The sequence below is a fragment of the Platalea leucorodia genome, assembly GCF_965183815.1.
Source record: "Platalea leucorodia genome assembly, contig: HAP1_HAP1_SCAFFOLD_124, whole genome shotgun sequence".
Classification (NCBI taxonomy): Eukaryota; Metazoa; Chordata; class Aves; order Pelecaniformes; family Threskiornithidae; genus Platalea; species Platalea leucorodia.
Genome location: NW_028121413.1, coordinates 193143 through 218382, shown reverse-complemented (window position 1 = coordinate 218382; position 25240 = coordinate 193143). Strand labels below are relative to the sequence as shown.

Below are 25240 nucleotides of genomic sequence, written 5' to 3'. Positions count from 1 at the left end.
TTAGTCCTCCTCCCCAGAGTTCAGGCAACCGTGGACGTGCCACAGTGGGGAAGTACCTTGGTTGATGGCAAGAAATAGAAATGGTCGTGGGCTTCTTTGACTGAACTTCCCATAAATGCACCCAAATACCCTCCGACACCCTGAGATGTCCCCTCCCTTCGCTGGCCCTGCGGCGCGGGCAGCCGAGCGCCAGCCGGCAAAGGCCGCTGCATCTCCCCCCAGCTGTCTTGCCCTGGCTGGCTGCTGACAGGAGGGGACAGCGGGTGGTGACAGCCTGGGGGTGACAGGAGGGACACCGCAGGCCCAGGGGGCGACAGGACACCGCAGGCCCAGGGCTGTTGGGAGAGGCACCACAGGCCAGGGGCTGGCGGGAGGTGACGCTGGGTGGTGAAGGCCCAGGGGGTGACAGGGGGACACCGCAGGCCCAAAGCGGGGCAGGACAGCGGGCGGCGACAGGCCGGGGGGACAGCAGGGACACCAGCGGCCACGTGAGGCGCGGGGCGGTGGGTGCGGTGTGCCGTTGTGCGTGCGCCATTATGTGTGCGCGGTGACACGCTGACGGCAGCCCCTGCGGTTGTTGGCCGGGAAACCCCTCGGCGGAACGCTGGGGCAGGGGCACCCGAGTTGCCATAGTGAGCGGTTGGGCCGAGGTGCGCTGCGTGCAGAGAGGGAGCGGAGGCTGAGCCGGGGCCGTGGGGGCCTCTCCCCGTCGTCCACTCGCCCGCTTGGACTGCGAGGAGGAGCGGGCGGGAGCCGCCGCCGCAGCCCAGCTCCATCGCTGAGGGCTGTGGGCAGGGGCGTTGCAGGGGCGAGGGCCGGGGCCTTGCAGCACCGCCGGGATGGAGTCCACCACTCGGCCTCCATCAGCCGAGTCTGCCTGAGGCCAGGGGGCCTGGCCGTGGTGGAGCGCTGTGGCCTCTGAGCGGCCTTGAGCCCAGCCCGTGCTGCTTGCCTGGCCCCCTCCGTGGGCCCTTCCCCGAGCTGCCGCAGGCCCTGTCCTGGCGCGGAGGCTGCGACGCCGTCTGCTGCGGTAGACGTCGTCGCGGAGCAGGCACCGACCATGTCGTGCATCCACTATAAGTTCTTTTCCAAGCTGAACTACGATACAGTCACCTTCAATGGGCTCCACATCTCCCTGTGCGACCTGAAGCGCCAGATCATGGGCCGCGAGAAGCTGAAGGCGGCCAACTGTGACCTGCAGATCTCCAACGCCCAGACCCAAGAAGGTGGGTGGGGGTGGTGGGCACGGGGTGGGACGCGATAACGGGATTCGGCCACAGTCGGTAGCTGTGACTTGTGCTGGGGGCCCGACAGAGCTGTTGTTTTGTCGTCGCTGTCCTGACAGCTACCTTCAGGGCTGTGTTTTAGACACGTTTTTTAGCTTTAGTCCTTTCCGATTAAAAAAAAAAAAAAAAAATTAACTTTTTAGTCTACGTGGTTTGACTTCACGTGTAACAAAATTTCCTCACCAAAATGCATTCAATTAATTGAGGCAAAGGAAAAGTAAATGTATGAAAGCCAACTGGCCCCAGGTCCCTTCCCACAACGAGCTCAGCAATGTCCTCTGCTGTATGCAAACACTCTTCCACAAATTCTCTGACTGCTGGCTGAGCCAGTAGGATCCTTCAAGCACCAAATACCAATATGGGCCATGATAAGTGTCCTACACAAATAAAGCCTTTACTTCACCAAGCTATTGTCACTCCTCAGGTGATCCATTTAAATGTGGACTGATTGACTTGGAAGGTGAATTCATTTTTATAGCAGTCTGTCATTAGATGGCTGGAGCTCTCTTCAGTGTGCACTTCACAAGTGGATTGAAAACAAGCACGTACCTGTCTCTCTCCAGATACATGCACGGATAGTCGCTTCAGAAGGCAGATGTCAATGCTTCTCCTCTAACGGTCAATGAATTGTCACAAGATACTAAAAGAGGTCTTATTCCTCTTTCTGCGTCGTACACCCGTTGTGCGTGTTCAAATTGACCGCTGCAGGCTTGCATGATTTGTGAATCAAAGCATTGGTTGCTGTCCTCATATATACAGTCTCTTTCTAGGAGAGGTGCTGCCGCTTGCAATCTTCTGCAGAACCCCCGCAATCCTCAGTTGGGCACAGGCGTAGCAAACCCCTGCCTTTTTGTGGAGCCACTGTTGCTTATCACGTATCTCTGAAATCGAAATCCGGTGGTTTGTGATCTGGAGCAGGAAGAATATTCTGCACGGCTTCGTTCAGCAGCTCAAAACCTTGAAGCTTGGGGCTTCGAGAAGTGCAGCTGGCATGAGCTCCCCGTTCTTTGTCTGGGCCTCAGTACTGTCGGAGGTCCTGCTCCATCGAAACATCCCAGGGCAGGCCTTTCTTGACAGGGGGCTGCGCAATGGTTAGATTTTCCTTTTGCGAAGAGCTCTAGGGGTTGGTTTCAGGATATGGGCCTTCTGGAAAAGCTTCTGGTTTTGTCAATGGTAGTCCTTTCTAGGACTAAGACACTGAAAAATGGAGCGTAAATTGTGAAATATTCCTATTTTGTATGTGATCACTGAGCAAAACCACCCTGACAGAGCTTGGCTGGGTATGCAGCATCTTTGGGTTTCAGACCATCGTCCTGATTTAGTCTGTGAAGGTAAGGGCTTTTGATATTGAAAACTGTAGGCAGATTACAGGGAATGGCTGCTGAGAGTGCTTTAACATATTTAGTCATATCCAGCTTGTGGAAGTGCAATATCAAAACCATTCTCATGGAGAGATCTTTGCATTTTAAGCTGTCTCAGTCCAAGTGTCTCAGGCAGGTGGTTTTTTGTTGGGGCCTTGTGTAAAGGTCAGGCGGCTTTCCTCCTCTTCAGCAGACTGACATGGTGTGAGCCAAGGCAGAGCATGGGTAGCTTCAGGCACACGCTGTTTTCGAGAGGCTTTCCGAGGCTGCCTTCCTAAGGAATTTCCTTTGAGTCTCTCTGCTCTGCAAAAAGTGAATGGAAAGTATTCACATTCCTTTGGTTCATTCAAACGAGATGAGTAGCTGAAGAGGGGAGATACCGCGTTGGAGCCCATTCTGCCCTGCTTGTGAAAGCAAGCTCAAAACCCACCCAACATTTCTGTGATCCAGATTCTAGAACTGCCAGCCCCGTTTCCATTTCAGTGTAACGAGCAGCTGAGAAGTGTGGCTGTTGATGGATGAAGCTCCAAGAAATAGGCAGCGAGGGCAGGCTCTCTTCTGTGTTCTGTCCGTCCTGAGCACCAGCAGCGTAGCTGAAGCGTTTTTAGTGAACGGCTACTGAAGCAATGGCGCAGAGTTTCCAGGCTTTAGCGCAGTGCCTGTTTTGCTGCAGGGCAAGCTGGTCAGGCTTCAGAATCTGGTTTATGCAGGTGAGACTTTGCTGCTGTTTGTTTTTCTTCAAAGACCTCCTGGGTTTGGAGCCCAACAGCAGCAAAAGCCACTTCAGCTAGGTCAGGAAAGAACCTCATGCATTAGCAGAGCCTCCTTTAGTGACCCTTGGGACCATTTTGCTGTTGGCATTCCAACTATTTTAAAAAAATGAACAAGATGGTGCTGCTTGTGTTTGATTATCAGACCTGAAGATTTCTTGAACTGTACTGTTAGTGTGTTGAGATGATAAAAGCGCGATGTTACACATCAAATTTTGCTTTGACATCTGTGAGGGGGTTCTCTGAAGTGCTGTGTAATTAGCTATTAATATACATTCTTGGGAAGTGACTAATGTTTTTGTCTGTATTTATGTTGTTGGCAGAATACACCGATGATAACGCCCTCATTCCTAAGAACTCCTCGGTCATCGTTCGAAGAATCCCTGTTGCAGGAGTTAAAGCTGCCAGCAAACCATACGTGATGTAAGTATCCGTAAAGCATTGCATTCTTTGTTGGGGGTTTCAGTGTGTTAACTTTTTTATTGCTCGTAGTTTACAGAGGCATTCCGATTGGATCATTCTTGTGAAAGCTGCTGTTAGTTTTTGTTGTAATGGGGTAAATTTTAATCTATCTGTCCCAAAGCAGACTTACCTTTTCAGACCTGCTGGGCCATGGGGTTTAACCTCCAACGGTGGTAACTTTTAAGATGGTTTCATTGGGTTTGTTCTTGGGGTTGATTCTTCTGAGAGCCAAGTTGTGGATCCTGTTTCCTCTACACGGAGAGATTCCTTATTCTATGTGTTTGCTTTGATGGCTTTTATAGTACAGACAGATAGGCATTGTAGTGTAAACTTGTAATTTGTTCCCATCTCCGAAGATTCTGCTTCTCAGGGTTTGACTCTTCCTTGCATTTGGGGGAGGGGGGGGGAGGGATATGGCAGCTCTTCTTACCCCCCAAATCTGGGGCTTTTGCACGCTAGCTCTAGAGGACAGACCAAGGGTTGCCAGCTGGCGAACCATGCAAACAAGAAGTTCCATTCAGAAGTGATTCTTAGTAGTTTCCTAAAGACAATGTCCGTTTCAGGCAAGAGAAAAACAACAATATCCTAAAGTATATTGCCTTTTGTGCGAGTACGATGAAGGAATGGATAATCCTTTCCAAACTTGAAACTCAGTAAGCCGTTTAGCACGGTACCAAATGTTACTAGTTATCCTTCTAAGTCTGTTTTTACCCTAAGGTGATACCGGTGCCCCAGGTTTTAGTTCTGTATTCCTAAGATTTACGGAGGACAGAGAACCGGGCATATTGATTAAAATGACAGCCCTTCGAATGCAATCCCGACTACAGGATTATTGCTGTCATTTATGTATTCATGCAGTCCAGTTCTATATTAGCTCCACTGGCATTGTTTGGAGGGTCCTCTTTGCCAGCCTACTTAAAGATACGCCTCTCCACCACAATTAGTTGCTATTATTAGCTTGGGGTTCTGCCACGTCTTTCTAATGTTGGTTCTCAGTAAATAAACTGATGAGTTACAGCGTGTCTTGAACCAACAGTACAGGAGCATCCTGGGACCCAGGAAGCCTTTGCAAGCAAAAACCCCTGAATTTATGTGGCTCTGCATGTAAACTTTGGGCGTATTACTGCCGTGGTTGTTACAGTGCTTTCAGGCGCTGCCTGGTAATTCTGGACGCCACAGCGTTGTGCTTATAAACACGGCCTTGTGTTGGGGGTTAATTTCAACGCGTATGCTTAGCGCCGTCTTGTCAATGCATCCTCCGTTTCGGGTTGGATGGCACCCTCTCCTGGTATTGTAATGCTGCCCTGAAAGGAGAGGAGAGATGCTGCTAGCATCAAAGACCAAATAAATGCCTGCATGTGGGGATGAGGAAAGAATGGCCCTCTCTATTTGTACCTAAATTCCACTGCAGCCTTTGAATTGCCTCTGCTCATGGCACACTTTGGAGGACGTATGAATTGTTTGCTAACGCTATCAGCGGTTGCATGTCTGATCCATGATGAGTAGCATGCAGGGACAGATCAATGAGTGTGTGGAATCTCAGCGAGTGTTCAAATGTAATAAATATTTCCTAAACTATTGTAACATTTTCAAGATTATCTTAATGCAAATTCTGGCAATCAAGACCTTTTTCTTTTGTCGCAGGACTCCTAAGTCGCACAAAGCCCCAGGAACTGCTTTCAGGTGACCTTTCTATTACTATTTTGAGTCAATATAGCATACGTAACACATTTAATATTTTGGCACTTTCATAGCTAAATATGGCAGATATCTGAGCACAGGGCTTGGGCTTCCACAAAGAAACCCTGTTCTAAAGACTCTGCTGCTGACGGTTTTGGTATTTCTTTGTCCGACGGCTGATTTTTTTAACGTACGTGCACTTGCACTTCAAAGTGTCTAGACTGTCCCTGTTCTTTCTTAGAAACTGAAGTGCTGTATCTGGTGCCTATTTGTAACACTGGGGGCACCCACATTGGCTAAAGTGACCTTCGTGTTTTGATGGCTGATTATGGAAGAACACAGACCTGTAGTACAGACTTTGTATTTTTGATACTTCCATAGCAGAGACAAAATACCTGAGGGCTTGCTCTTGCACTGCTGTGTTCTATAGCTGTAAGCCTTAGAGTAATTTGTGACAAAGTAGAAACGTGATTTGGGGATTTTTTTTTAGTTGCACTGCATGTACCAAGGGAGAACAGTTTGTGTATATGAATAAATTTCCACATGTACGAGACTATCAGGACATAATGTTTTGATATTCAGGTTTTATAACCGGTTTTCACTACTTTACGTTGGGTACAAGTGCTTTATTTGAAGTTCTGATCACCTTTATTTCTTCTTCTAGAAGAAGTCGAACTGAGCCAGCGAGTGGCACATCAAGAGCAGTATGTAAAACACAATCTCACGCTTTTTTCTACACACTGCCCTTAATTCTAAACAACGCAGTTTTGTAGTAGTTTTCCAAACATGAACTTAATATCTTTTCCAGTACAACATAGCATATGTTGTAAATACAATGTCTTTGATTGGGCATAGTAAAAACTGAGTAATGCCATTATTTGCACAGCTCTGATGTGAACGTTGGTATTTGTGCCCAGTAATGCGTTGTATTTCGTACTGAGTCTGCTAGAACATGTCCTGAATGACTTTGTGTTGTACAGAGGACGCGTGATCGGTTTTAGATCATGTAGGTTCAGGGTTTGCACAGCTGAACGTGGTGCCGTGTTCTCCATCTGGCTGCCTAGAGCTGGCAAGATGTATGTTTGTACAGCTTGTCGTGTGCTTTTTGTTTCTTTCGGGAATAAAGCACTGGAAAGCTTGCCAATTGTTGTTGAAGAGTAAAGCAGCAAAATTGAAATGAGTTAAGAGTTTTTTTAAAAAGCATGCACAAAAGCTTACACTTTGAATATTTCTTCATTGTCTTGTCTTATGTTAGCTATCATTCTCCACTTCCACATTGGCGCTCTTGCCCTAATGTTACTACGCCCAAAGCAGGAAAGTGGATCCTTTTTGACTTCGATTACTGTTTCAGTAACAGCAAGGATCTCTAGTTGGTGTTTGTCCTTCGAGGCTGCAGAAATGCAGAGAGTCATGGCCGTTGTTTTAGCACCGTCAGGCACAACTGTGATCCTTCCTGGCTGAATTTTTAGTTTGGCCAAGCTCTCGGTCACCTTTATTTCAATAATTTGAGCAGTTGATTTTTGTCTAGACAAAGTGGTGGTTACTTGTATGGCTGATGTTTTGGATTGGTGTTCTTATTTGGGTTTGGTGGGGGACGGTGAATATTCTTAAACTGGTGGACAGGAGGGGCAGAGTTCATGTTTCAGGGCATATACGCCCGTGCTTTATTTTGACGGGCAACTGTACTGTGTCCATAAACCCAAACCGTGTGCATTTCTAAACGACGAGACGTTAACTGCTTAATTTACAAACTACACTGAAAAGAAGTCTCCTGTCGTGATGCTTCCTTCTCAAACAAACTCAAGTATTTTTTTAAGTCCTTTTGAGCTGACAATTGACAGCTTCCTTACCCTTTCAGCTTTTAAGCAGTTGTGAACATTGGACAGGGGTCCTTCTCTGCGATATTCTGGAGCAGCGAGTTGATCGCAAGCGGGTTTGGTTCTTTTAGTTTCTTCTCATTAACCACATAGGCACTCTTAAGCTGTCATAGGCTTGGACTTTGTTTTGAGCAGATACAGATTGCACTAGGTTAGAAATGCCTCTTTGAGTGACACTCAGAGGACATAGCGCAGGCTCTCAGGCTACAGCAGAGGTTAACTATTGCTGTGTTTTGATTGTAGAACTTGAATCTGTGTTTCATTTTTTGTGAACAGATTGATGACTCTTCCGCATCTATTTCTCTGGGCCAGCTTGCTAAGGTATGTACATATTCTTGTCAAATACTTAAAAAAAAAAAAGTGTTAGCTTCATATTTTTCAGTCCTATACCGTGATCTGTAGCTGGATGACTGTTGTAATGTGAACACAACTTTAATTTAATTCTTAGCAATTTAAAGTTTTTATTTTAACTTTAAAACGTGTGTATATTTTGGTACTATCCTGTAAAGAGGAGCTGCCCGTTTGGGAAGATCGAAGGGGAGTACCTTCTCAGCCTCAACATAATGTTGCAGTATTACTCATCTGCAAGACACAAAGCAGCAGCACTTCGGAAGCCGTTTACCGTTTTTCCTATGTTTTGTTAATTTTGCGTTGGAAACTAACACACTTTTTACAGAAGAATTTAATTGGCTGTAAGTTATGGCCATTTCAAGGGGGTTTGCAACAGCCAAAATAGAAGCGCTTCTGGAACACGGACAATTGCATGGCTATTTTTGAATTTCTAGTCCTTATAGTTCTAGATGCATTCTGTGGATGCTGCACAATTTCATCAGTTGTAGCGTATCTACAGTGGACACCACGATCTAATTTGTTTGAATGCAGACTGTGTAAATTGTGTCAGTGTACCTAACTGTCGAGAGGAACATGCCGATGCGCATGTGTGGCATATTAGCAGATGTGCCCTTCTGAAACGGTTGTAACGCCCTGTTTTGCTATGGAGCTGCTTGCTGGTTTTGCTCAGCCAGGTGTCACTTTGTCGGGGAAAGCACTAGTGATGGCCCTTTGTGACAGGCGTAGTGCTAGCCAATTGAATTCCTAGTCTGCAAAGTTACAAAGATTAGAGAAGGCAGGGCTTAATGCACAGGAGCTGGTCCTTTCTTCTGAAAATAAAGGCTGGAGTTCATTGCCGAGAAAGAGAAATCTCTCCCCACGGGTAACTTCTTCCCTCTCTTCCTGCAGAAATTAAATTGTGTACACTGGGGGGAAGGAAACATAAATTTGTTTGGAAGGCAGCCACCAAAAGAAATTGGTCTCCATTGGTGCTGTCTCTGAACGTGTCCTTGGTTCTGTAAACTCCTGTGAAGTTTTACTCTGAAATGTGAAAACCTGTCCAAGTAGGGCACACATTGAAGCTTTTGAGAAAATTTAAGTATTTCAGAAAAATACAGGAACATAGCATAAAGCAGCTCAAAACTGTTACTTGCTCTGACCTCTTCAGTGCAGACTGGCTTAGCATGGAGGCAATGTGTTAGCAGGTTTCTGTTTTATTATTCCCATGTATGAAATGCTATGTTTGAATTTTGGTCTGTTCCTAGTAAGGTTTTGTGGGTTTTGGGTGTGTTTTGTGAACCGTTTGGGTTCAAACAAACGAGTCAAGTATCTGTAAAGTTTTCTATAAACATTAATGATTTCATAGATGTCGATCTGCATTATGTGACTGTGGAGAAAAAGCTGTGTATATGAAACAACCATTTAAGAGAATGTTGAACCTGGCTGGTTGCTTTTGGGAGTGAATGCATCTAAAAACAAAAGCAGGAGTGGTTGACCTGCATGATCAGTGCCTGAAGGTCCAGATCATTTACAGTCACTCCCTCAGGCCCTGCTTGTATCTGGGCTGGTGTGTAATAAAAACATTGGAACAAACACGACTTAAAAAAAAATCAGCTACCTTCAGTAATTCTGGATAAGGTTTCTATTACGATTTGTATGTTAAAAGGACACAGTCAACTGGAAAAACCGGCAGGTTTTGCTTGCTGCAGTTAAATTGCTGAATATGAAGAGGGTAGCGGGGGGGAACGTGCAGCTGGGACTGCCTACAGCACATCGTGGTCAAATTTCCACTGACAAGAATCTTTTGTCTTGCTGAGGGATTATCAAAAGCTTGATTCCTTTTAATGCTTCTGTGTCTGAAGCTGAATTTCAGCCAGCAAGACCCACTTCCCCGACTCTTGTGTGTCCTTTTACTGCTGCGAAATGTAAATAATGGTACTTGCCTGCATCTTTCTCAATTAAACGTCCAGTGGCTATCTTCTGCTTCAAATAGTCTGGGGCTTAAAAATCCGTTTAAAAGTGCTGGATAGTATGATTTTTCCTACACAGAGCTTCAGTCCACTTGGAAGCACATTGGATTGGTTACAGGAGTCTTTGTGTGAGGTACAAAGAGAGCCCAAGGTTTGGAGTGCCCAAGAAGGCTCTTTTCAAGTAGGTTCCCAGGCCCATAAACCCCCTGCCGTGGCCTTAAGGACTCCCCAGAGCATCTTCAGCACGGCTCTGTTTTCTGTCAGCGGCTGTTTTCATGCAGCCTCAGCCCGCGTTGTGCTGCTCTTTGCAGGATCGGGGGAGTGGTGGTGTCTTTGGCCGTGTGGGCTGAAATGTGTTTCTAATGTGTGTGTCAAATAATTGCCTGTTGAACAGACTGCCAATCTGGCTGAGGCCAATGCCTCTGAAGAAGATAAAATCAAGGCTATGATGACACAGTCCTGCCATGAGTATCATCCAATCAAGTAAGTGTTGATAACGTCCAATCTGTTCTTTGAAGATGATGGAAAAATCGTAGAGATGTTTGTTTTAACAAGAGAGACGCACGCATAGCTTTTTCTTTTTTTCCCCAAAACCTTTTAGTTACACGAAGAAACCCTTGGGTCTGCTTCCACCATCATATACCTGCTTCCGTTGCGGACAACCTGGCCACTATATAAAGAACTGCCCAACAAATGGGGTAAGGTTGAGGGGGACTTCTGGTGTTACTTGGGGGTTCATTTTATTACCTTGGCAGTTACCTAACAGCTACATGACTGCTCATCTTCGGAATTGTTTCTCTGGGGGTGAAGCCCTTCAAAATTCAAGGGAAAGCTGGAGTTGTAAATGTAAACTTTTATTTTTTCCAGGTCATAGACATTCAATATGTCCATAGATCGTTCTCTGTGAACTTTCATGCATATTTTTAGATATTCCAATATCATTGGAAATGTTTCTGGTTTTAACTCTTTTTAACAACAGTTCACAGTTTTTAGTATTTCGTATAAACCCAAGCTCCTTTCTGTTGACCCCACCCGCTGAATATTTGCCTGTTTTAATGACACAAGCCTCTGGGTGAGTATGCATGCCATTTACCGTTGTATATGCGTGAGGTATGAACTGAACCTTCATATACAGTTCCTCAGTGCCTGGTTCAGAGCACTGAACTGAGCTCGCCCTGGGAATTGCGCTTTGGAGGAGGAGCGGGTTGGTGTCTCTTCTGAGCGGAGGGCAGGCTAAGGGATATTTCACCCTTAAGGAACCTGAAGTTAAGCCCAAGAGTGTCGACGGCGTTCAAAACACTGCTCAAGCCTTGGAACACCCTGGCTATATTCATTTAGGAAAATAAGTATTTTAGTTAAGCAACCCTTCTGTTAAGGAAAAGGAGAGGATTAAAGGCTTTTTCTGCTTAGAATAATCATGGACATGTCATTTTAAGTGTGGGTCTTAAGATGAGCTATGTTTGCCTTTCTTCTCTTAACAGGGCAAAAATGTTGAGTCTGTTCCCAGAATTAAAAGGAGCACGGGAATTCCACGGAGTTTCCTGATAGAGGTGAAAGATCCCAATACAAAGGGTGCTATGCTAACCAGCACTGGGAAGTATGCCATACCAGCTATTAATGCGTAAGTAGGGAATTCATTGGACCGACCCAAAAGCGAATGAGAGAAACTGTGCGTAAATGTCTGAGTGGCCAGGCGACCAAATCGGCCAGCCTCTGTAATTGCAGGGGAGGAAGCATTGTCGTTGTATCTGAACCTTAAAATCTGTGATACTTTCTAAGATTAAAATAGGGTGGCCCTACTGCTCATGGCCCTGGAAGCTGGTTAAACTAGTGCTGTGCTAAGAATCTGTATTTCTGCAAAATATTTCAGTAGTGTTGACAGTGGGAGTTGTTCTCTCTGAAAGCTCGTTTTGCTGCTGGTTTATGTTTCAAAGGCTTCTTGCAAAATGTAACCCATCGCCGTTGGACTGAGATTTCCTCCCCCTCTGACTTTTATCCAAGCTCACGTGTGAAACAGGCTGAAGTTTCCCTGTTGCTCTGAACTCAGAAAATCCAGCCGTGGGCTGACAAGAGGGGCTGTTACGAAATGCACTTGGTAGCACTTCTGCTTTTCTGTCGTGGATCTCCTTTTGTAGAAGCTGGAACATAGACTGCCCTTATTTATAAAATGGAATTACTCGGAGACTCACTTCATCCTGAGCCTGCAATTTACCTTTACCCCCTGGCAAAGGAGAGGTGGGATTCCTTGCACCCGATTTCTAGCTGTCAAAACATTATTGTTGTAGTCGGAGCCAATTTCTTAGTTGATCCAATGAATGGGAGAGTTCTGCAGAAGGAAAATTGTTCCCCCCTCCCTCTTCTGGTCTTGTGGCTATAGAAAAGCAGTTTAAACGAGATGCCTACGTCTTCGAAGGCTAGTGTGGAGCGAGGAGAATTCCATCTCTTGTCTTCCTTTGATAAAATCCTACGCTTGGAAAAGTTTTCCTTTCCTCGTCTTTCACTTTTTTCTTTTTCCTTCCCCCCCCCGCCTCCAGGGAAGCTTATGCCAGAGGCAAGAAGGAAAAGCCACCCTTTTTACCCGAGGAGCCGTCCTCCCCCTCCTCCTCCCATGATCCCGTTCCAGAGGAGCTGCTGTGTCTCCTTTGTAAAGATACAATGACTGATGCCGTGGTTATTCCCTGCTGTAGAAACAGTTACTGTGACGAATGTAAGTGTTACTCCCAGGTTTGTTAATCCCCAACATCAAACTGATCTTCTGAAAGCAGACATAGGAGATAACGGCATTACTTTGTCACCAGTTCGATTTAAGACTGAAGTATGGCCTGACTAGGAAAGGACTCTCCTTGTAGAAAGGAAAAAAAAAGGCAGAAAGCTTTTTCCCCTTTTTATGTATCTCATTAAATCTCTTTACACGCGTGTCGTGGTTTAACTCCAGCCGGCAACTAAGCACCACCCAGCCGCTCGCTCGCTCCCCCGCAGTGGGATGGGGAGAGAATCGGAAGGGTAAAAGCGAGAAAGCTGGTGGGTTGAGATAAAGACAGTTTAACAGGTGAAGCAAAAGCCGCGCGCACAAGCAAAGCAACACAAGGAATTCATTCCCTCCTTCCCATGGGCAGGGAGGTGTTCAGCCATCCCCAGGACAGCAGGGCTCCATCACGCGTAACCGTTACCTGGGAAGACAAACGCCATCACTCCCAACATCCCCCCCTTCCTTCTTCTTCCCCCAGCTCTATATGCTGCGCATGACGCCATACGGTGTGGGATAGCCCTTGGCTCAGCTGGGGTCAGCTGTCCCGGCTGTGTCTCCTTCACACTTCTTCTGCCCCCCCGGCCTCCTTGCTGGTGGGGCGGTGTGAGAAGCAGAAAAGGCCTTGACTCTGTGGAAGCACCGCTCAGCCCTAAGGAAACCATCCCCGTGTTACCAACCCTGTTTCCAGCACAAATCCAAACCATAGCCCCCCACTAGCTACTATGAAGAAAATTAACTCTGTCCCCGCCCAGACCAGCACAATACGGAAGGACGAGTATGAGAAGAGTGCGTAATTGTGCAGGAGATTCCAGAATTAGATAGTGACTGCATTTATTTGTCCACAGCCCTTTCTCTCATACAAAATTATATAGCCAGCTCTGGTGATTTGGTGTGGTCTGCAACAAACGGATAGTCAGGCATTTAATCCGCCGCCTTCTCCACCGGAGGGTTGGTTAAAACCTTCAGAACTCAAACCTCCTAATGTGTTGAAATGTGTTTTCTTCATTAACCTTGAGGTTAGTGACTTCTCACTGTACTAGCCAGCGGAAAGAAGATCAGTCGGAACATCAAGGCACAGCCTCCTGTACATCTTCAGGTGTTGCATGAGTGCAGTATCAAACCGTATAGTTATTTGCTGCAGACTGGAAATTTTTTACACTGTTGAACATTGATCGCTCCATGCTCTCAATTCAAGACCATATTCACCCATTAACCACACACTTGTGTTTAGAATTGATTAGAGCCCAAAAATACTCCTTAGTTTGGCTAAAAGCTGTTTTGATGATTCTGATGATTCACAGGTATTAGAACAGCGTTACTGGACTCTGAGGAACACAGATGCCCAACATGCCATCAAACAGACGTTTCTCCTGACGCTTTAGTCGCCAACAAGTCCCTACGCCAGGTAACACGATGACTTTCACGTAAACTGTTGGCAAGGAAAAGTCTATTTTCCAAAAGCTGAAAGGGAAGAAGATATTCATTTACCTCTCCTTAAGCAAGGCTAAATGGAGTAAGGCTCAATTTACTTTTCAAATACGTTATCTGTTGTTACAGAAGCTTACAACTCTTTAGAGACAATCTGGCAAATTCAGGTCACCCTTTTGTTTAACAGGCTTGTCTCACTTTCAAATTCAGTGCCAACGCTGGAGTACTTTAAATACGGCTGCTCTGAGTTGCAAGTCATGAATATCAGTGTTCAGTGTGATGTATCCATACATCTGTATGTTGATTCATTTTAGGACTGATAGCATTTACAGGAATACACAAGGAGTTTTACTCCGTGCAGGCTTTTCTTCGTCTGTCTGCTGAAGTTTCGTATTAACTTTTTGTAAATGCTTTCCTGCCTCTAGGCTGTGAACAACTTCAGAAATGGGACTGGCTACGCAAAAGGGCTCCATAAGCAGGTTCAGCAGCAACAGCAGCAGCAGCCGCCACCGCCACCGCCTCCACCACCACTCCTGAGGCAAACAACAGCCCGCAACCTGCAGCCTCTGCTCTGGCCAACAATTTCCAGCCAGCGGGATCCGCTCATGAGTCCACTGGCTTCTCTGGCTTCTCCTTCTGTTGCTGCTCTGTCATCGTTGGCCCCTGCTGAAAAGCCAGGTGGACCTTTTCGGTAAGGAAATCTGTAGATCAACACGAATATAAAAGGCACCAAGGTGCTGAAGTTAGATTGTTTCTCTTGAGCTTCTCAGCTAGCGATTTCTATAGCATTAGTGACAGTTCCAGAGAACTGTGGCCGTTCTGGGTTTGGGTTTTACTTTGAATGAGGACACTTGAATAATTTGGAAGCGTGCCTCATGCAAGAATTTTCTCCAAAGTATTTTGGTTTGCTTCTCTTACAAGTCATTCAGTACGCGTTGACCCTGAAAGAGGAACTTTTTTCCCCCAGGAGCCCTTTGAGTTTAAGCGGCTAGCAATTCCTAAAGTAAGCATTTGGTTATGTCAGAGCTTCTGGAGTGCATTCATTTCTCTTTAGTACTGAGGAAATAATCGTTTCCTGAAAAGCGAAAAAGCCCAATGAGAGGTAAAACTGACCAGGTGTTTCACATCACTTTTTTCTTCAGTATTTCTATCATCAGTATTATAAGTCAGAGTCATTCTCAGTAATGCCGTGTAGTCAGCACCGCACGCAGATTTGGATAATAAACATTGAAACACTGTAAATTTGAAGTCTTTACAAACATTTACCAACAAAGTCCTAGTAGGCAACCCAGTGAAGCGGTAGGAAAATACATGGAAAATCTGTACTGTTGTTGAGGGCTTCTGTCCTTTCACTTTTATGCCTGGAATGCAAAGAGCCACTCTGTCCAGAAGACTGTCAGGCGCAGCTGTACCGTTGACTACAAAGGTCACAAGTCAAAAGAACCTCTAAGGCAGCCACTGAGCCAGCACATAAACGTTTCCCAAGAGAATTTCAGTTCTTGCATCTTCCACAACTGAGAGTCAGTGTCTGGGCTATACGTACTCCAATCCTTTTATGTGCAGCCAGCTTACTAAAATATTTTTCCGGTGAGCCCTGGCAGCCAAGAGGGCAAACTGCATCCTGGGATGCATCAAAGGCAGGGGAAGCAGCCAGTGAAAAGAGGTCATTATCCTGCTGTATTCAGCGTTGCTGCGGCCTCCCCTTGAACACGGTGTGCAGTTCTGGGCCCCACAACTGAAGAAGGAGGTGAAGGTCCTTGAGTGCGTCGAGAGGAGGGCAACAGAGCTGGTGAAAGGGCTGGGAGGAATGTCCTCTGAGGAGCGGCTGAGGACTCTGCCTTTGTCCAGTTTGGAGAAGAGGAGGCGGAGGGGCCACCTCATTGCTCTCTGCAGCTTCCTGCGGAGGGGACGTGGAGAGGGAGGTGCTGATCTCTTCTCGGTGGGATGCAGTGATAGGACACGTGGGAATGGTTCCAAGCTGTGCCAGGGGAGGCTTAGACTGGACATGAGGAAGCATTTCTTTACCGAGAGGTTGTTCAAACCCTGGAACGGGCTTCCTGGAGAGGTGGTCGATGCCCCAAGCCTGTCAGTGTTGGAGAGGGATTTGGACAATGCCCTTAATCCCATGCTTTAACTTGGTCAGCCCTGAATTGGTCAGGCGGTCAGAGCAGATGATCGTTGTGGGTCCCTTCCAACTGAAATAGTCTAGTCTATTCTGTTCTATTTCTCCTTAAATGCCACTAGTCCAAACAGACTTCTCGTCAGTGCTTCATTTGGAATCGGCCAACTTCCCATTTGTACATCTGGAGAAGATTATTTTTTCATTTTTTTCCCCATTTACTATAGTCAGCCTTTTCTCACTTGGGACTTTGTATTTCAAGTAGCACTTCAAAACACTGTTTGAATAATAAAAATTTGGGTTTTTTTGTAGTGATGCCGGTACTGTTCTACCTCCTGCTGCGCTGGTGAGTGCTGCTGGGCTTTCTAAATCTTCCTTTCAGTCAATCGGCAGTTTGGTGGAAGAGAAGGTAAATTTTATTTCAACATATGCAGTGCTGCTTGTATTTTAGCAGAGCTTCTTTTCCAACTGTTTGCGTTTATTCACAAGGGCTGTCGGGTTCCTGTAGTAAGACAACCAGCGTTACCAAGTCTTCTGGGCCCCCAAGGACACTCAATACACACAACTGGTAAGCAACTATAACTTGAGAAGTTCTTTTCAAAACTTATCTTCAGATCAACTGAATGGGATTTTTTTCTTTTTCCTCTCTCCACGCCAAAAGGTCATCCCAGGAGAGCCAGCGCAGTTCGCTCAGCAGCTGGCAGACCAGGCTGGGAGCTGTAAGTATGCTACAGAAATTCAATATATTCCTACTTGTAACCCGTTAAACGAGACCATAACACGTAGCTTATACAGCAAATAATAATTTAGTAGCTTAAAGCTGATTTAGAATGAAATAAGTGTGCACAGATAGTTGTGGAGAATACAAGTGGTAATTCGTTTTTAAATGGCTTCATTTGAATTGGCTGGAAACCATAATTACATATAAAATTGAAATATCATTAAAGGGTGAGGTGGAAAGCCACCCTTCTGATCACTGGCTGAATAGGGCTGGAGAAATTGATTTCCCCATAGAAATCAGCCTCCAACGTTCTTTTTTACCAACTTAGTTGATACTGAGTGAGCAAAGCATTGGATAGTCAACGCTGTGTTGTGTTATTTTATAAAAATTTTGAATGTCTTCAATTCAGTCCTCTCAAATAGCCAAGCTGCTTTCTCTCAGTTGGAGAGAGAGAGAGGAGTCTGTTTTCTCTATTATTGCAGTGTCAAGTTAGTCCTTCCTTTTGGTACATATTTGTTATAGATAGATTGTAAGGGGGCATTGTGTTCATACTATGCTAAAGATAAATAAAAACAAACCCCAGGATCCATCCCACAGATTGTCTAAAATCTCAAATTCAGTAAGCGAGAAAATAACAATTTGGGGACAAAAGCAGGCCAAACACACCCTCATGAGGCAACAACATAGGAGGCTTATGTGGAAGAAGTTAAAAGAAGTTTGAGAGAAGATGAGTTAATATTTGTGCAGTGCTTTGAAGATCAGAAGTGTGAAGTATTGACCATATCAAGGAGTGGCAGAGGAGCGGTGGGCACTTGGCACAGGGGAGATGGGAGTCTCTTTTAAGCACGGGCAGCCTCCATCCACAGGCGCAAAGCTGAGTATAAGGAGAGAAGACTGAGGGAACCGCTGGGGCTGGGGATGTGGAAGGCGAGTCTGAGGATCAAGAAATGAGGGCAGTCTCAAATGAACAGACAGCAGGGAGAGAAATGCTTAAGTTGAGAACAAGAAGTGCTCGCCACCGTGCTCCCGCTTCCTTCGCCTTCCTCTTTAAAATGGGGGCAGAGTGTAACAAACAGTGACACATGTTTTTGGGTTTCTTTAGAAGTTCAAATCGAGGACGCCCGCCTAGTGAACGTACCCAAAGGACTCAGGCCCCAGCACTGCCACCATCAATCGCCATCTTTGTGCCTGTGCCTCCACCTCCCTTGCATCCTCCACCACCCCATGCCCTTCCTCTCCCGCCGCGGGTACCACCGCCCCAGTTGCCTCCTCAGTTTCCCCCTGGTCAGCCTCCAGCTGCTGGGTGCACTGCCCCCCCTCCAGGATATCCCCCCGCTCCTGCCAACAGGTCGCCAGCTTGGGTACCAGCAGCAGGACCAACGGCTCCTTCAAATACCATCCCAACGACACAAGCACCTCCTTTACCTAGGGAGGAGTTTTACAGAGAACAACAGAGACCTAAAGAGGAGTAAGTATTTGGCTCCATGCAAAAGTAAACCCAGACAAATGTCATTCTAAAGCTTTCCCTGAAACTTCTAGGCATTCTAAACTGGCTTTGCTTAACTAGGATGTTCACCTTTTGCATTTGCATGCAGTAGACATTTTCTCCTATCGGCCAGGGTTTCTTTCTTGATGTCTTTTTGTAAGAAAGGTCAAACTATCCTTGTAAGAAAGGTCAAACTTCTTTTAACAGGGAGAAGAAAAAGTCCAAATGTGATGAGCTTACAAAGGATTTTGGTAAAGAACTGATGGAATATAAAAAGATTCAAAAGGAGCGTAGGCGTTTGTTTTCCAGGTAACTGCTTTACACGTCCGTAATGGAGAAGCGGGTTGTCTAGAAGAATCAGGAGGAGTTCGCCTCCACCTCTCCATCGTCAGATGGATTGGATGAGTCAAGGGATCAGCAGCGACAGGAGTAAATAGTCCTGGGTGTAAGATTGCAGTACAAGTCTTTTGCATCCTGTACAAATTGCCAAACCAGTAGTGAAGATGAAGAGACTAAGCTGGCATTTTAAAATGGAGCTTTGCCGTCTTCAGGCTAAATCGTGTTTTCTTGGTGTTTGATACTGCACTCTAGCCATTAAGACTTGCACTTTTTGCATCTTACTGCAACAAAAATGATTTGCACTGCAGGTAGTTGTTGAGTAGTGAAAAATGTGTGCGTTCATGTACCAGTAGAGGCCAGTATACCCCGCCTTAGATCAATCAATAGCTGTGGTAGTTAATGTCATAGAAGTGGGTGGAAATAGGCTTCCCCTTCCTGTATGTTGGTACACTAACAATGCAGCAGCTGTTCTGTCTCGTAAGCAGAAACTTTTACATACGATCAAGTCCTTCAGTTTGCAGTAGCAGTATGTCAGCAGCTGAAAGAAGCTTCGGCATTAGCCTGTGGAGAGGAAAAGAAACCCAAACCAAATTTGGGAGGAAAAAAACTGGGGAGAGCGACTGTTTTGAGTTAACTTCACTTTTTTTGTGTTTTGTGTTTTTTTTAAGGTCCAAGTCTCCCTATAGTGCTTCATCTTACTCGAGAAGTTCATACACCTACTCCAAGTCAAGATCAGGTTCTTCCCGCTCTCGCTCCTACTCTCGATCCTTTAGTCGTTCCCATTCTCGTTCCTGCTCACGATCCCCACGGTATTCAAGAAGAGGCAAAGGGAAGAGTCATAAATATCGTTCTAGGTCAAGGTCACGGGGTTATCACCATTCAAGGCTAAGAAGATACCGTTCACGATCAAGGTCTCCAGTGTTTAGAGGCCACTCTCCCACTACACGGACCGTACCTCGAGGGGAAGGAGGAAGGGAGTATTTTAACAGATACAGAGAAGTTCCTCCACATGATATGAAAGCTTGCTATGGCAGATCTGTTGACTTGAGAGATCCATTTGAAAAGGAAAGATACAGAGAATGGGAAAGGAACTCTAGAGAATGGTATGAAAAGTTTCACAAGAGCTTTGCTGTTGGCCCTCAACCTCCACCTCCAGTAAACAGGGGCAACTTTTCTCCAGATAGGTTTGGTCCGCCTGGGACCAGACGAGAGAATTTGCCACAGGCTTGGGGACGTAGGGAGGATTATCCTGGTGGGCAGAGCCACAGAAATCGCAATACAGCTGGAAATTACCCTGAAAAACCTTCTGGAAGAGAGCACCGTGACATCCGAGATGCTACAAAATGCAAAGAGAAGGAGGGGGAAGATCCACTGGGAGATGGCAAAGGAAATAAAGATAAAAACCCCCAGAAGAGAAGAAAAGGGGATGAGAATGAAGGCTTTCCCAAAGCTGAGCTGTTAGACGGTGCGAGGAAAGCCAAAGAGCCAGTTCCAGCCGCAGATGTTAAAATGGACTCTCTGTTCATGCTCCCAAGAAGAGATGATGCCACCCCTGTGAGAGATGAGCCTATGGAAGCAGATTCTCTTGCTTTCAAACCGGTATCTGCAAAGGCGAAAAAAGAGAAGGAGAAGCCAAAAGCAAAAATTGACAAGACCAAGCGGAAAGCAGAAGTGGCTGTTCTGCCTAAGAACGACAGCATAATAAAATCAGCTAAAGCTTCCCAAGAGGAGGTGGACACCGATCGTGAAGAATCTCCTCGAATGGAACCTGCTGTGAAAAAAGTGAAGGAGGAGTTGCCAAAGACAGACAGTGTTAAAACCTCTTCCTCTCAAAAGGCTGAGAAGGCTCTTGGTTCCCCACGGAAAGCTCACCCCAAAGTTACAAAAGATCACCCAGAAACCAGAGCAGCCAACGAGGAAACGGCAAAGAAAGACCATCGAAAAGAAACCAAGTCGGAGAAGCCCTCCAACAAAGAGGGCAAGTCAAAAACACCTGCTGAAAAAAGCAACCCCTCTGATGCAAAACCTGAACAAAGAAAACGAAAAGTAGATGAAAAGGTTGCTGAAGAACATGAAGCGACTTCCCTAAAGGCCTCTAAAGCAGAAGCTGCTGACTCGAAAAGACCACCAAAGGGGAAGACTGAGCCTGATGGTGAAAAAGGAGAGCAAACTCCAGAAGAGGATAAACCTGCTTTTCTTAACAACCCCGCCAAAAAGATTAAACTGAACCAAGAAACTGGCAAAAAGGTTGTGAGTGGAGAAAATGTGCTACCTGCAGAAGAACCTGGTGAGAAAGCTGAGCCGAACAGCAGCAAAGTTAAGCAAGAAAAAGCAAAGGGAAAAGTAAGAAGCAAAGGAACGGCAGCTGATGGATCTAGTGCAACTCTGGTACATTGCACCAGGTACCTCATCTTTTCTTTTCCTATTCTTTCTTTCCTCCCTCCCCCCTGCAAACAAATGTAAAAGTCTGTATGGTGACTAATGAAAGGAACAGCTAAATCTGTGCTAAATGAGTGAATAATCTGTGATCTTTCCTGCTAAGCTGTACTTGGGTCAGAATCAAATTTTGTGAAAGAAAACAAGCAGTCTGTACTGCCCAGACAGCTCATAAGGTTAATTCATTGATGACGTCTTTCACCCTTACTTCTGGGACTTTTTTCCCCCCTTCTTATTCATTATATGTTGACTCTCTGAGGAGTCCCCTCGAGGTCTTCCTTCAGATCCAGCTTACTGCTAAAGGCAAGGATAACAGACATGTCTCTACCATGCAATATGTTGCCTTTGAAAAATTGCAAGGTGCTGTAATGATCTACTTTTGTCAGGGTGAGATGAAACGATACCTTGCAGAAATAGCAGCTTGGTTGCCAATATCTTGTACTGATTTGAGCTTTGAGCACAGTGCCGTGTTGACACAGCTACACTGCTTCCAGCTCAGTGCCAACTTCTTTGAAAGAGTGAATCTAGTGTGAAGCTGTTATTACGTACATTTCAGCATGTAAAGAAGCAGGACAGCGCAAACTCAAACCATTTAAGACGTCACTGGAGACTTAAGATAGTGTCTTGATATTCTAAACAGTTTTTAAAACGTACATTTTTTCTGAAGAAGAACACTGGGACATGGGAATAAAACTGTGGTTGTGTATACCTCTCCCTCATTGCTTGCTTAGATGTCGAAACAAGAATGTATAGCTAATTTATCTACCATTGGTAGAAGCAGGACATGAAGGAATTACCAGGTCAGACAGTCCCCAATCTGATAATCTCGTGTCTTTGTTAATTAAATGTAGAGTAGGAAGGTACTAAATTAATTGATTGCTCGTAGTCTTAGCTAGTGGACTCATCCTTTCTCTCGTCTGTTCCCTTAATTGAACATCTTTTGAAAAAATACGCAAGATTTAGAATGGAAACACAAGCTGTTTTCTAAACTGTTACAAAAGATGGCGGTGCGTATATCTCACCCACGATTAATGTCAGCTTTTTCCCTCTTAGCACTAGTTCTACTGGAGGAAGCCCCATTAGAAAGACTGAAGAAAAGCCAGACACAAAACAAACTGTCATTAAGACCATGGAGGAGTATAATAATGATATCACAGCCCCTGAGAAAGACATCCTTATTATCATCCAGGTCCCTCAGTCAAAGTGGGAGAAGGATGACTTTGAGTCTGAAGAGGAAGACATTCAATCTACCCAGGTGCCCGCAACCGTAGGAAAACCTGCTAATGTTATACAAAATGCGAGTGCTAAGCCACCAAACCCTGTAAAACAGAGTGAGAAAGAGACGGAGCCTTTGAAGGAAAGACAGAAAACTACAAAAGAGGTGAGTTATGAAAGCTCCCAGCATGACGCAAAAAGTTCAAAAAGTTCGATGTCAAATGAAAAAGGAAAAACCAAAGACCGGGATCATTCTTTGTCAGACAAAGACACCTCTGAGAAGAGAAAGAGCAGTGTTCAGCAAGAAGACGACCCCTCAGAACGTGCAACCGAGCAAGGAGATGGAAAAAGTATTTCCCAATCTTCCAAAGACCGCAGATTTTCAGAGAAGCCTGATACTGGCCATGGATCGGCTGCTAAAGACTTTACTCCTAAGCAAGACAAAAATTCTGACCGTGATGGCAACAGAGATTATTCGAGTTCCAAGCGTAGAGATGAAAAGAGTGAATTAGCAAGGGGAAGAGAGTCCCCTTCTCAAAACAGAGAATCTACGTCAGTCCAGGAGAGTAAGCCGAGAGACGAACGACCAGAGCTGTCCGAAAAGTGCACTGGAGACGCCAACAGGAGCAGCTGCAGCCCTCCGCCTGAGCAGCAGCAGTCTGATCACAAAGCTGCTCACGATTCCAAGCGCACATTGGAGGAACCCAAACCTCTAGATATAAACGCAGGAGAAGAGAAAGAGAAGCACGTACCAGAAGTAAAGAGCAATGAAGAGAAAGAGCCAGGTGGTAATAAGGCACCTTGGAGAGAGGAATCGCCAGATGTAAAACATGAGAAAGAGAACGTGACTGGACAAAACAATAAAAGTGTTGCCCAGCCTAAGCCTCAGGTAAGCAGCTCCTCGCCGCTCTCTTCTGATCGAACGCGAGACACTGATGAGGCTGCATTTGTACCAGACTGCAATGAAAGTGAGAGTAAGGTATCTGCAAAAGGTGAGGAAGCGGCAGGGAAAACTCATGACGACCCAAAGGAAAAGGCTGTTGATAAGGTGAAAGAGGATACAGCAGCACCTGCTGCAGGTGACCAGCCTGAAGCAAGGCGAAGTCAAAGGCAAAGCAGTCCCAGTGTTAGGCGCAGCCGTAGCCAAAGCCCTTCTGAGAGTCAGACTGGAGGCCACAGGAGCAGTGCCAGCTCAGGAGAGAGGCAAGACAGCAAGAAAAAGAACAAGAAAAAAAAGAAGAAGAAGGACAAGAAGCAGAAGAAACAGAAGAAGCAGAAGAAACACATTGGAAATGAAACGGAATTGGAAAAGAGCCACAAACACAAGCACAAGAAGAACAAATGGAAGAAGAGCAAAGACAAGGAGCAAGATGACCAAAAAGTGAAATCTGTCCCTACATAGAATGACAGATAATGAAAAAAGACTTAAATCCCAAGTCATCTGTATTAAACTTTGTTAAAATGTGAACGAGTTCAAGCATTGCAAATGATGCCATGAAAGACCCTGCGTTGCACTTAAAAAATTGCCGCTGGATTGTTTGATTTTTACATCGGAGCTTTAAAAAGCGAACATTTTGTACAGAATTGTGAGTTGTGACCACGCAACATGAAAGGCGTTGCTGGGGCCTCTTATTTTTAACCACCGTTAATTAGTCTGGCTGGAGTTTTCTGTCCTGAAAATTTTCACAGTTGAATTTTCTTTTAATTGCCTGGCAGAAGCAGCTGGTATCAGTTATAAAATAGCAGCAGAATGATTTGCAGAATACATTGCAGCCTTGTTATGTCACTTCTTGATTACAATAAAATGTTTTCAGTAAACTACCCGGTGTGATGAGCTTTTCAGTGATAGCTGAACATCAGCAGAGCAAAGCCTAGTGACAGAAAAAAGCCACCAGTAAAAGCTTGCTGGTAGCTGACATGTATGAAAAATAACGTCCACGGGTTTAATTTTGCAAAGAGCGGTAGGACTTTCAGTCTTCTGAACGGATGCCATGTGGGGAGGCGCTGCCGAGAGGTAAGCCAGCAAAGGGGAAAAGAATTGGAAGGTATTTACATATTTGTATGCAAAACACTTTCCTTCCAAGAGGAAAACCCCAGCCAAGTTTTCTGAAATGCAGCCAGAAACGGAGAGCTAAACCAGCCAAGACTGAATTAACCGAATGAACCACTCAAGGGTGCCTTCAAGTTAGGGGTCCAGCTTCGAGCTGGGTGTCCAGCTCCAACCCACCCCTGACCCCGAGGTGTCACCAAGAGTCTGCAGACCTCAAGGAGAGCAACGGGGCTGGACCAGGCTGTGAAGCCTGGGCTGCTCCGATCCTGGCAAGGGGATCGATGCGGCCTGCAGCCCAGGCAAATCCTGCCCGTCCGTGATGGGTGTGCTCAGCCCCTTGACCAGACTGCCCGTGGTTTGGGGCAGGCTCTGGAAGAGGGAAAGGCCTGAGCCATGGCCAGGCTGTGAACTCCTCTCGTTTCAATCTGATCATCGAGTCCAACCATCAACCTGTCACTGCCAAGTCCACCACTAAACCATGCCCTCGAGCACCACGTCTACCCGTCTTTTAAATACCTCCAGGGATGGAGACTCAACCACTTTTACCAACGACAGATCTTTGGTAAGTGACTGATATCGTGCATAACCTTGTAGTACGGTAACTTTGATTTTGTCTTGGTAACTTTAATTGCAGGCTGAATTGATGCTAATCAAACATTACATAAACTTGGCATGTACAATCCTTTAGACACAAACTGTTGACCAAGTCTGAGACTAGGTTTGGACCCATCTGCACCTAGTCTCCTCTCTGAGGAAGGAGTTTAGAAAGCAAGGGGGTCCACTCTGAACCTCGTGACTCTACGGGAGGGTCCTCCTTACCCTTTTGTGTCCCCGGTCTCTCTGTGAATCAGTCTAACTCGAGTGTAACTCAGTTTTCCTTTGTAGGATTCTTCCATGCAGTAATTAATAGAGTGAACCTCGCCATCGAACTTTGTTAAGTCAAAGTTTTACAACATCATAT

The 25240-nt window shown here is 45.7% G+C and overlaps 1 protein-coding gene across 1 annotated transcript; it reads left to right on the top strand.

The window, feature by feature from the left end:
• Positions 1 to 1060: 1060 nt before the first annotated feature.
• LOC309603544 (E3 ubiquitin-protein ligase RBBP6-like) lies at positions 1061 to 23631 on the top strand (the record flags this gene model as incomplete). Its single annotated transcript, XM_082338364.1, has 18 exons — positions 1061 to 1226; positions 3741 to 3840; positions 5524 to 5562; positions 6227 to 6263; positions 7713 to 7757; positions 10131 to 10219; positions 10338 to 10434; positions 11218 to 11357; positions 12271 to 12443; positions 13787 to 13890; positions 14339 to 14604; positions 16345 to 16441; positions 16522 to 16600; positions 16694 to 16751; positions 17856 to 18221; positions 18447 to 18548; positions 19247 to 20980; positions 22068 to 23631. 18 exons carry the CDS (start codon positions 1061 to 1063, stop codon positions 23629 to 23631), a joined length of 5256 nt encoding a protein of 1751 aa, XP_082194490.1.
• Between the last annotated feature and the right edge of the window lie 1609 nt (positions 23632 to 25240).